The sequence below is a fragment of the Falco punctatus genome (genome assembly GCF_963210335.1).
Source record: "Falco punctatus genome assembly, chromosome: 3".
In the NCBI taxonomy this organism is placed as follows: Eukaryota; Metazoa; Chordata; class Aves; order Falconiformes; family Falconidae; genus Falco; species Falco punctatus.
The window spans coordinates 98,185,168-98,197,854 of record NC_137582.1 but is presented as its reverse complement, the minus strand read 5'-3'; the positions used below and the strand labels follow the sequence as shown (position 1 = coordinate 98,197,854).

The window sequence follows — 12,687 nt, the reverse complement described above, 5'->3', positions numbered from 1 at the left end:
ATTCACATCATCTGTGCTTTGCTGAATGTTCACAAAACAACATTGGAAGTCATTGAAGTGTCAGATAGTGATTTCATCATGTGGTCAGGCCTCCCACTAATAATGATTCATCTTTCTCAGTACTGACACCTCAAAGAATTAAGGAAGAGAAGAAAGAAATTCATAAACTTTAAAGTGAGAAGTACTCTACTGATATTATACTTCCCAAGTAAACAGAAGCTTATGCACATACTAAGAATGTGTTTAGAATTTAACCTTCCATTTATCTGAAGTGTACTTTTAAGTTTTAAAAGTGAATCTATTATAGAAAAAAGGTATCAAGGAATTCCATGTGTAGTGTATCACCATAATGCACAGAGGTAAATTGCTCAATTTACAAATATAAGATTTTACACATACACACACACATAGAGCTTTGTGAACTGAAACTGGAATTGGGAAGGTATCTTTTCTGGTTTGTACAGCAGCAATTAGCAGTATGTTAGTGACAATAAGCCCACCCCAACCTCCCAGTACCGATTACAGTTGTAAAAGCAAATCTAGCTCCTCTTGAAGAGGATGAGCAACTTACAGTTGACTCTAATGGAAATGAGACTGGAAGGAAATTTGCCATTTTAATAGGAATTTACCTAATCATTCTTTGGTGCTTCAGAAAGCCAGAACATCTTCCATTGATGACAGTAGCTCTACTGGATGAACAGGACTAACTAGGAATCCAAACTTACTTCTCCCAGAAGGTATGAACTTAAATACAGACCCAAACCAGGCAATGTACTTAGCAAGATATACCATTTTTGCTTGTTTTGGTAGGACACTGAAGTTTGTGTAGTCACACACTGAGTTTCCAGTTAATTTTTTTCTATTTCAACAAAATGCAGTAGAGGTACAGAGGTCTCAAATTCCTGAATTCTTTGTAAAAAAATAAATAGCTAGGAGAAGAAAGAGATTCTAAAAGAGCCCTAACTAGCGGGGGGGGGGGGGGGGGGGGGGGAAGGAAAAATGAAAAAAATAAAGCTGTAACACGAATGTAAACCTTATGAAACATTAAAGAATCCACATGGGAGAGAGACCTAACAAATGACCCCACGGTAGGAAAAAAAGAGACAAGTGTAATTCACTATGAAACCATGAAACACTGACCTACAGAAAACCAGGTGGCTTTGCTGGTTCCACCACTAATGGAGCTCCTCTGGCTGTAGGAGGGTTTTTGCCCCCGCTCATGAAAACAGCATCTATTATAAACAAAACACTTCAATCAGTAGACTGAAAGCTGGAGGAGCATATGGATACAGAATTTACCCCACTTGATTCCTCTCCTGGAGCAGGGAAAAGAAATAGATGAAGATCAGAAAGTTTGGACTTGGACTCAGAGATCCATGCTCAGCAGAAATTAGGCTCCTAGGAAAACTGCTGGGGACAGAAAAAAGCCACAAGCCCCTGAGGTCTGCCATCCCAAGCAAGTACTGATTTCATTGGCTCACTCCGAATATGTATACCAGAGATACCAGCATGATGATGGAGTACTTAAAAGCAGTAATACACAAAAGCAAACTATTCTTTGCTGTTTCCCCACCTCTTGTTTTGGTAGAATTAATTCGGGCATCCTGGCTAAAGATGATGTCCGGTTTCTCCATCAGTATGACCCCTTCACTGTCAGCAGAGGAATGTAAAAGATGGCAATGAACATATGTATGTAGGAAAATTTACATGGCTGCGGGGCAGTATGCTTGGATGATCAAAAAGAAAATAAAATATTAAATACTTAAAACACTTTACCATGAAATTGCCTTCTCCCCCTTCCCCCATCCTCCCCCCCATGTTAAATCAGGTAGAAAAGTGTGATAATATTAAGGCTTAATCCAATTTAAATAAATTATTTTCTTGTAAATGTTAAAACAATCATTACATGCATCATTTACCCCCTCTTCTGCCCATAGTCTTAAATTATACTCCATTGTATCCAGATGGAAAAAATATGCAGAAATGTTTTTTTAAACATCAGAAATTTTGTTTTTGATTATAGTCAGAGGTAAAAGTCATTAAGGAGCCCTAGGAAAAAAAAAAAAAAAAAAGGAAGAAATCTTAGAAAGCATTATGGGATTTTGTGTAGCAAACTTAATTAAGAAATTTCTTTGCTAGGTTACCAACAATATTTTATTACAAGCTTAAGGTATAAGATTGTTATAGCTCTCTGTCGTGCTTGGCAGCAAAGAAAGAACACATGCAAAGAACAATCTTGTTCTTACAATTAATTACAAATGTACAAATGAATGATATATCAGACCCTGTCTACACTGCATAGTCACGCATTTATAACCATTTCACCATACACAGTTATTAAAAAGCATGCTTTTTATCTACAGTAGCTTGATACCACATCACAGCCACGGGTAGCTATGTTTATTCATGCACAGCTACCACCAGCCAGAACTATATGTATGTGTCAGTGCATTTTAGCAAAATCTGCATCAAATAACCAGTAGTGCAGGTCTCTTCAGCTAGATTTTTGTTTTTCAAGCAGGCAGACTAGAAGCAAGATAGGAGAAGATAAGCCAGAAATGCATGGGTGGCAAAGGGCAGATGGTAACAGACCATTCTGGCCATTCTGTCAGCTGATGTGGCGACAATCACCCAACATGGAATTGCTTAGCAACCCATCCTGTTTGCCTCACACATCCTTACTGTTCAAAAAGGCATCTGCCACAGAAGGGGTGAGGAATTCTCTTCCCACTGGCAATATAAATGTCCGAGGGGGAAAGACCTGAGCACTGCCAAGTCCCTTGCGGTCTGAGGACAGCCAGTGGAAGAACCCTGCAAGAACATTTCTGCAGCACAGCACAGCAGCACGCAGGACAATGAGCACTGATGAATTAAGATGAATCCTAAGTAGAGAAGTCCATTCTAAATCCTCCCCTCAGAAATCTCAGTTCATCCAGCTGTGTCACTGGATCATGGCGAGGTGTCAAGTCTGGGTCTCCAGCAAGGGTGGGAATACAGATAGCTACAGAAGAAAGAACAGTTCAAAGGGTGTCCACTTCAAGACTGAGTGAAGTCACAAACCAACCAGAAATTCCTGCTATGGCTACAAGAACACTTGACACCTACATGCACTCATCCCTGTAGACACAAACCATTGCTCAAGGCTTACAACACTGATCTCAGAGGCAGGATTTTAAAATCACCACTCTACTACTAGGCCAGCAAAACATATTTTATTTTAACCTCACGCCTTCAGATCATGCTTCTTCTTAGGAACGTTTGTTTCACTCAGCTGCCCAAAGCCAGTCCTAGCCATGAGACTGAATAACACCAGCCTCACTGAGAAGTGTTTCAACAAACCCAAACCACTGCAGCCCTGAGCATGTAACTTTCCAGACAGTTTTACTGGTTACAGAGGGAATTCCAGTCTTTGACTCACTGGTAAGTAAGTGTGTTCCCACGCCGTTTCCTCATCCACCCAGTTCCCTTGTCCTGAACTGTTTGCTAAGAAAGCCTGAGATTATTTTTGTTACGCTCCATGCAGAGAAACTACAACATACAAACATATAATTATATAGTGATGAGATGCTCCAATTGCAAAAGCCATAAATTCTAAACAAGATTATCTTGGTTTTAAAACTCATCTTCCCTGGTTCAGAAGATGAGCCATCTCATGGCCCAGATAGGCAAGATGACATATTACAGTTTATGTTACGATTACATAAATTACCAGGCACGCACTTACTAGAAAGGGCTGCTAGGGCTGTTGCCCACACTTTTCATGACAGCTGCAGGCGTCATGTTCTCCTGTCAACTGATGGGAGAATGGTATAGGAACTCAGTATGACAAGCATATTTTTAATTTACAGGCAACCCTGGCAGTCTGAAAACTTTTTAATTAATGAACACAACTGACTGGGTACATGTGTGCGGCAAAGCTGGCTAAACCGCCTTGGGTACTAGAGGTAGACTTGGCTTTCTGCACTAATTTATCACTGCAGAGAAGTAATCTAAGGGCAAACAATCATACTTTTCAGTGGGATAAATGAGCACATCCAGACCTTTCTACTTCATCAGCTAGACTGCCAGAGGTACTCAAATTGGCTTGTTCAAAGCTAGCTTTGGTCCCCCTGCAATCTGCAATACAGATCTAACCTTTGTTTTTTGGAAAATGCCACAGGCAGCGTGACTCCTACCTCACCGTCCTGCTTGTAGATGCAGGGAGCCTTCACTACAGCAAATCCAGCAGAACTCAACTGGAAGAGGGAGGAGAGGAGATGCTGTGACACTGCCCACGGGGCCTGCAGAGCGGCCTGTGTAGTTCTGATCCTGGGGAAGCAATAACTTGATCAGTGCCCAACCATGCTCTCTTGGCACTACACAGGCTTCAAAAAACATGTTTCCATTGTGACCAGATACTCGCTTTAATAAACAAACTTTAATAAAACAAACAATTGAAAAAAAGCCAGATGCTCCTGCACAGCATTCCCTGTAAGCCATTTACAGAGAACCACTCTCGTGGGCCAGCAAGCAACCTCTTCCCAGGCCAGGCACCAAGCAGGAACAGAGACTGCTGCAGCTGCTGAGCAGGAAGGGCTGGGCCCACTGGGGCTTGGAAATAAAACAAACAGCTTCTTTGGCAAATAGCTATTTCTTCCTGGACTGGTCAGCAAGAGGCACGGGGGAAGCTGGCTGGCTGGTGACTTGAGCGAGCCCATCGTCTTCCCGATGTGTTGTGTTTGTGTCAGTGAAGACAACAAACCTTAAACTGTACCTGAATCCCTTAAGAATTATAACGACATGACCTACACTTCGTTGGGCCATCCTTTCTCTCTTGTTGTTGCTGGTGCTATTTTAAACGTAATTCAGCTTTTGCCACAACTCACTCATGCCCGCTATCCTTAATCTACAAACACGCAAGGAAAATAATTCAGCTTTATTATCCATATTCCCTGAGCTCGCATTTCATAAAGTATAAGCACACTCCAGAAAGAACGATTCCTAAAATAGCCAGGCATGTACATTTCAACCTTCTCTCTAGGAGAGCAGTTCAAAAACACAGGTCCTTACAGGTCCTTGTAACACTTAAAATTGCTAACCTGAACCTCTTGATAGCAGCAAGCGATATCTTCAGAAACAGCTGGTGTTTTATCTTAGCCTCTCACACCAAGCTACTACATACTATGTACGGTGTTTATATAGGCATTGTAGTGACAGGAGACATAGCATGAACCAAACAGCACAAATTCCAGCTCACATCAGCAGAAGACTTTGCAACTGTGCATGAAAAGCCAGCACATATTATGAATTCAATAAAAACAACAGAGATCACCACTGGAGTTATTGTAACTGGCTATCACAAACAAGAAGGAAACATTCCTAAGTTTTTGGGCAACAAAAGCTATTACTAAGAACAAGCAAATCATACACTCAGCTCTTTGCTTAGTGATTTCAGGGGCTTGACTCTGTGGTGCTGGGGTACCTCAAAAACTGGTTAAAATTCAAAAGGAACTGAGAGCATCCAGCACCATACAGGATCAGGCCTCTTCTATGTTGTTAATAAACACTGACTTGTCTGATAACCTTCCTTATGACTGCAACAATAATTTGCTGTTTCTGTCCTTTCAGCAGGAGCCTCCACTATATTTGTGTTACTTCATTATTTATAAACATGGCCTCTTATTAAAAAACACAGCCTCTGCTGTGCTCAAAATTAATTCTGTTTGGCTGTAATACAAATGATGTTTCAAATGGGTGAAATTTATGATCAGTTACAAGGCAAAATGATGGCTCAACTTTGGCTAGTAAATTGGACACCAATAGCACTGACCCTGCCAGCACTGGAGCCAAGCTCAAGGCCTGATTCACCACTTTTCCACACTAAGTCATCACCTGGAACCAGCTCTGGGCAACTGAGCTGTTTGGGTTTTTTTCCAACAGAAGACTGTGTCCTCTGCTTGAGAGGAGCATCATTACTGCCTATAAAGATGGGCTCCAGCATGCTGCATCTCATCTCAGAGCCATATGTACTCTCTTTACAAATTAAGCCACCTCAAACAAGGCAACCTTCTTTCTTCTCGAGAAAGGCCTGCTTAGCAAATGGCCCTGGAAGGGAGGCTCTGCCCAGACAGCTGATGGTGCAGGCAGGAAAGGCAGACATGCAGGCGACAGGCTTGTGTGGCCCTGTTGGCTGAACTGGGAGTGTCTAGAGCCTCCAGTCTACCCTGGAGCACAAAAACCTGTACTGCCTCTTCCCTTCCTCCCCCAAAATCACCAGACTCAACTTCTACAGCAAAGCTAGCCCTTGCCCCTTTCCAGCTACTTATTCCTTGCCCTGTTACCCAGTCCTTCTCCCTTCTCACAGCCTACCGTACTTGGCTCTCTGCACTCAACTCCAGCCCCACCTCCACCCTCCCCTTTCAGTTCTCCCACCATTTCACAATCGGTTCCTCCTCTGCTACAGCACTACCCCATACCTCTTTTGACTGTGCTGGGCTCCCTTGGGTGCCACGTCCCAGCCAGTTAAACATGCACTGCAGTACATCACACCAGGTTGGGCAGACCTACCTTTGCATATAGGGAAGAGCAGAGGTGGCCATGAGGAGATCCTCCCCTTGCTCATCTAGCCAGTGTCGTCCTCTGATCACAACCTTGACTGCACTGGTGCCATGAGCCTGATCTTCCCCATGGCTCAAAGTCAGCTTTATACTCTTCATAAGGCTGGTGGGGAGGGAAGAAAAACCACACAATTTCAAATGGACACAGAGAAGGAAGAAGAGGAGGAAGAAAGGCAGAATGGAGTGTTTCTCTCAAGCCTCTCTTCCACCCATTAAGACACTCCTGTTCCCTTTCTTCACATACAGCTCTTAATTCAGTGTAAAAGCATCTTACTTCAATTTAATGAACCAGTTAAAATTACTAACTCAACTAAAATAGTTCACATTCATGACAAATAACAGGTTGTTCAGCAACTTGCACTGAAACAAAAACTAGTTTGTACCAATTTGATCATTTTCATTCAAGCTCGTGTGCTTTTGAGAATTTTGTTAGAGCTTGTGCGCCTCAAGGGTTACTGTCCCACAGTCCTATTTCTCAACAGATGCAGGGCAACTAAGCAAACTGCAGTAAATGCTGAACAATGTGGCAAGGACAAGCACCCTTACATTGCCAGCTGTAAAAAGCAGTGAAATAAAATGTGAAGAAAAGAAAAGCTGACATAAGACTAAATTCAGCAGAGAAGAGGCAGACAAAGGGCCAAATGAAGGGATATTGCTTTTTCTGCAGTGCTCATATCAAGAACATAATGACTGTTCACAAGCCCCGTTTCCATCAGTTCTGTCAGCTGAAGGCACATTAGCTACATTTTACAAATTGTAAACTGAGGCAGTCAGAAATTCAGAACTGAAGCATCTCTAAATACTTTAAACCCAACTCTTGGTAGTACTACACAGTGCATATTCTTTGAGTGCTCAAAGGATACAGCTTCCAGCAGCCTTTGGTGCAGATGCACACGTGTAGTCCTAACAGAACCCATAAAATGAGGAACACAATGCAAGAGCTAACAGGAACACTTTAACAACCACAGACATATTTATTTCCCCATCTCCTCTTCTACATTTTCAAGTGGGGGAACAAAGTATCCTGCACACTAGATTTGGATCAAGGAGCTATGATGGTCACAAGTCACAACTCATCACCCACCTGACAACTGTAGCTATTTACGTACAAATTAGTAGTGCTGACCTGGCCACTATTAAAAGATTGATGTAAATGGCTTATCCAGCATCACACTCCTTGGCAGAGAATCAACTTCTCCAAAGCAACATTCAGCTGCTTTAACAATGAGATTATGTCTTCCCTTCTTGCATTCACAGGAACACAGGAGGGTAAGAGTTCAACAGACAACACTCTCCTTCAGCAAGCACTCCAATTCATCCCCAGAGCAGACTCATTTAATACACTGAATAAAGCCCAATCATCCTGGGGTGTGTGTGTATGCATTCTATTTTAAGTTTATTACAAAGCAATACGTAGATGTATGGATGGAATTAAGATTGCATAAGCATTTCCTAATTCTGGTATTTTGTAACTTTTGAGTGGTTAACTTAGCCACTTTAATATCCTTTCACTCTGACCATCTGTGTAGTGTCTGTCTGCACATGTACGGAAGGCTGTCTCAAGGATCCTGGAGATGCTAGGCACCATGTCTCAATTACCCAGAGAATTTTATATCACATGCATAAATCTGTGTTGCATGAATCCAGTCTCCCTGTGCATGTGATACAGAATCCACTACACATGTAGAGCTTAGCTGCGTGACAGAAGCTGCCGGCCGGGAAACCCTTAGGCCCAGATGCAGAGACACCTCCTTGTGTGTACCCCAGTTTACTATGTTGCACGGTCATTACGTTTGCATTTTATGTACATATTTGACAAACGTGTACATTTATGCATATATTCAACAAGTGAAAAAAGTTGTGGAGACACAGCCAAACTGTCTGCCAGCAAGTGGCTACCCATATCTCTCCCCAAGGGAACAAATAAAAGGAAGTTCTACTTCCCTCTTCTGCAAGGGATTCATTCACAGCAGTAGCCATTTTTCTCTTAGATATGTATTGTAACACTATCTTTAATATTCTACTCCAGTATTACAGTAATGTGGCATGGGGCTTTTATAACCAACACAAAACAATAAGGCAGAATATGAATACAGTAAAGATAGGATGTAAAACTCAAGAGAAGGAGGAAAGGAACTCAAATTAGGGGATGTGGAAACCAGGATGTCAGGTCTAGACATAAACTTAAGTCAGTGGCAAGGTATCTACAGGTCGAGGCCCCTCGCTGATGGTACTCACATCTGTCTTACCTGCTACAAGAAAGACTCATCTGCCAGTGGTAAAGATCTGTCTTCCCAAACATGAAACAAAATGTGCAATACATAAATGGTGTCATCACTTGTGGCACAAAGAGCTACTCTGTAGGAACCTGTCTGGATTTTACAAACCTCAGGGTCAACTTTTGTTTACCTACTTTATCAAGCTTCAATTTAAGAAAGCCATTTACACCTCAAAAAATGTGAATTCCCTGTGTGTTACTGCATCTCCACAGATCGCCAGCCTGATTCTAGTGCTAGAAGCATGTTCTGTATCCCTCAGTGCAAAGCTACCAACCCTCTCCCACCCTCATCCTTCTCAGTGTATAAGAGGTTTTGCTTTCATCCATACAAGAAATTAGATCTCAGAATTCAAAGTTGCAACCTTTCAGATGTAGAAAACCTGTTTAACACTAAAGAACTTAATTTAGTCTTTTCCAAGGCAGGCATAATTCAGGTAAATATAACACAGTTGAGGAAAAGGTATCCAGAAGTAATTTGTATGAACTAGTAAGCAGCCATCTGTCCACAAACAATCACAGCCTGCCCCCAAGACAAGGCTCCTTTATGGCTGAACTTGTCTGGCATCATGCCCTTTGTTTGCTGACTGGTGAATTATGGCTCACAAATTCACCCCATGTTCTTTCTGCCTTGCCTGGACTGCTTGTGCCTATTGTTTTATCTGTTTGACCAGAAAGAATAAACAACAACAAAAAACCTGAAATGGTTATGCTTCGCTTTGGTTTATACTAGATCCTCCTTTTCCTTATGAACAAACTATTCTTTTATTTGTTTTGACCAGCAAACCGGGACCTTCCCCATTAGCTTACTAAAAACCTTGCCCCAGAACTCCGAGGATACCAGAAATCATTTTGCATATACACATGCCTTCCGTCTGACAATGTCAAAAGCAGTAGTCCCTGATTTAAAAAGGTGCAGTCATACATAAATCACCTATGATGAATGTTCTTTTCCTATAACCTCAAAGAGATTTTATCTTTGTTGAGATGTGAAGTAGGCAAGTATTATGAAAGCTCTAGCAGCTGGAGAGGTATCACCAAGGTTCCTTCTTAATGGCGCTTCTTCTCACTTTTCACTGGGATCATGTAGTAGAAGATAAGATTATGTGCTAGAAAGTGATGATATTTCACCTCCTGCTCAGAGATAACTGCACCTGTGATGTTTAATATACACAAGTCCAAATGTACAATGCACAGAACGTGTTATTCTCATGCAAACAAATAATCCACAATATCATCACCCCACCACACTAAAAAAAAAAAACCACACCAAAGCTTTTTGAACAACAGTATCATACTGACAGACCACTGAGCCTGTTCCAGTCTTTGCAAACTGTTGGAAAGGTTGTCTCTGGACAATGACAAAAACTAACTGTAGAACACATAAATCCAGTTTTGGGGCTCCTTTCATAAACCTGCGTAATTTCTTGTAAAAGGATTACATACAATGAAGAAACAAATGAGATGCAAAGAAAGAAACTCCACCATGCTAACATTAGTCAATTCTCAAACATTTTCAAGCCAAATATAGTTGGAAGTGGCCAGGATGAAACTCAGTATCAAACTAGAAAAACAGAAGTGATCAAATGTAATGGCAAACACTGACATCAGCAGCAGTTAACCTGTGATACTGCTATTGTATCAACATTTAATTAATTTTGTAAATCAGTTCAGCTCCAGTCTTTAAAAGGTCAGTGTCCAAAATGCACACAAGCTAGAACTGAAAGGCAAGATCCACTGCAGATACATGATACTCAGCATGTACATAATACAATGCTCTGTATAACAGGACTCAAATGTAAATAGAGTCACAGATCTATGGAAAAGGTTTCTGCCACCCAGCAGAAAAAAGAAGAAAATTCATTAGTTTGCACTGACAGTAAGCTCTTGTTCAACACATGGCACAAAAGCCAGTAGCAAACATAGCAATGCCAAGACTTAACACTCAGGAAATACTCTCCAAAGCAAGGGGGAGGAAATAGTTGGTTTCACTACCTTATGTTATTTGAGAAAAGCCAGGTAGGTTTCCTACAAGAACCTTTTGCTCAGTCGTTGACTTTGAAATAAATGAATGACTATCTTTGTCTCTTCTGACTTTCAAAAACGTCTCCTGGAGAGAGGCAGGCACACAGACTCATCATTATTAATTGAAGAAAACCCAAGACAAAAGTGTTTTCTTCCAAGTATGTCCTAGACTTTCAAGCTACATAAACACCTTAATAAAAATAAGTGAGGGCAGAAAGTTAAAACAGTCCTACAAGAAACGTGCATTTAAATGAACAAAAATCTCTCTTCAGACTTACACTTAGAAATAACTTATGCTTTCCTACCAGAGGCCTAAAGAAAAGGTTTCAAAAGATTAACTTGATCACAAATAGTATTACCATAAAAGCTTGATTTTGGATGAAGCCAAGCACAGAATTTTTTTTCATTTTTTTATTATTAGGACTAGGAAAAAAAGCCTTTTAAATAATCAGGAGAAAGCATGAAGAATTGAACGGAAAAACTAAGAAATCATGATGTAGCTTGCTTTTTTTCCATTTAGTGTCTTAAATGTGATTTGCATCCTATTTCTAAAGCGAGAACACTATGCTCACTTATCTACGCAAGTGAGGAAGGATAGCCTCATGGTTAAGACAGAAGGCTGGGAAAGAGAGAGGTTCTGGGGGGGTCCTGTGTCTCCTGCTCTCCTGACTTTGAGCACAGCCACCCAACAGCCTCACCCAAAAGTTTTCGCCCCCACGGAGCGGAGGTAATACCCTCCAGAAGGGACGCAAACAAGAGGTAATACCCTCCAGAAGGGATGCGAACACATAAGCTGCATCTGGAAGACAGCGTGAAGTCCCTAAGGCATTACATAAACGTAGGCATTAGCACAGATGTATGTAACCTCAAAGTTTGCGGTGAGTTGTAGAGAAAAGCACAAACGGCCGACTGAGTACAGCGATGCCTCACTAGGGAGATCACCGACTGCTCTCCTTCCTCCCTGCCCCTGGAAGACATGTAACCCACCGTTAAAGAACTGCTGTGTTTTCTCTGAAGATACACGCGCCTTCCGCCTCGCACCCGGTTTCCGGCTTTTTTTTTTTCCGGGTGTGTGTGTGGGGGGGGTGTGTGTAAGATAAATAAATCGAGTATTGGAGCTTCAGCGTTTTGCGTTGACACCAGGTTTTTGACGCCGGGGATTTAAAAGCACACATCCGGTGTGGACGTGTTATCCGCAAGGTTATCCGCGGCCCGCCGGCCCCTCCGCCGCCACCGCCCGGGGCCCAGCGCGACGGCTGAGGCGTCACCTCAGGGCACCCCCGAGGCGCCCCGCACGGAGCCGCCCGGCAGCCTGTCCTGAGGTGACACCAGCGGCGGGCGGGCAGAGCCTCCCCGGCGGCGCAGCCCACAGGCACGAAGTTTCGTGCCGCCGCTTCACCAGCCCAGACACATTAATCCCCGCGCTCCGCCGGCAGCCTCCCGCGGCGCCCGCCTGCGTCCCCGCTCCCTGTCAGCGGTTCCCAATAAACTTCCCCCCCCTCCCTCCTCCCCATCCGCCCGCCCGGCCGTGCCGTCCCTCACACAGCTTCGCCCCCCCGCCTCTACCACCGGGCGCCGCCGGGGGGGGTCGAGGGGAGACGAAGAGGGGGAAACCAACGGGGGCGGGGGGGAAGGACGAGCGTCGCGAAGGGGGTTCCTCGCACGGTAGCCAATGAGCGGCAGGCACGGGCGGGCGCGCACGGCACGCCGGGAGTCGTAGTTCGCTGTCGTCGCCATTTTGTGGCGAAGGAACTACAACTTTACCGTCAGCAAGGACGATTCTCGGGCCCT

The 12,687-nt window shown here is 43.1% G+C and overlaps 1 protein-coding gene across 3 annotated transcripts; it reads right to left on the bottom strand.

Moving 5' to 3' along the window:
- Positions 1-993: 993 nt before the first annotated feature.
- LOC308061562 (uncharacterized protein) lies at positions 994-12,654 on the bottom strand. Of its 3 annotated transcripts, none has more exons than XR_013927274.1 (7): positions 12,436-12,654; positions 11,762-11,865; positions 6,547-6,699; positions 4,176-4,308; positions 3,419-3,493; positions 1,574-1,650; positions 994-1,232 (listed from the first exon to the last, which is right to left on the bottom strand). XR_013927274.1 is itself a non-coding variant. In XM_080381727.1 (7 exons), the coding sequence occupies exons 1-7, from the start codon at positions 12,631-12,633 to the stop codon at positions 1,141-1,143; spliced, it is 822 nt and encodes a 273-aa protein (XP_080237853.1). In that variant the 5' UTR covers positions 12,634-12,654; the 3' UTR covers positions 994-1,140. The 3 variants fall into 3 exon arrangements, 2 of the variants coding, with proteins under 2 accessions (XP_080237853.1, XP_080237854.1); XM_080381727.1 differs by having other exon boundaries at positions 3,419-3,483; XM_080381728.1 differs by having other exon boundaries at positions 994-1,650.
- Between the last annotated feature and the right edge of the window lie 33 nt (positions 12,655-12,687).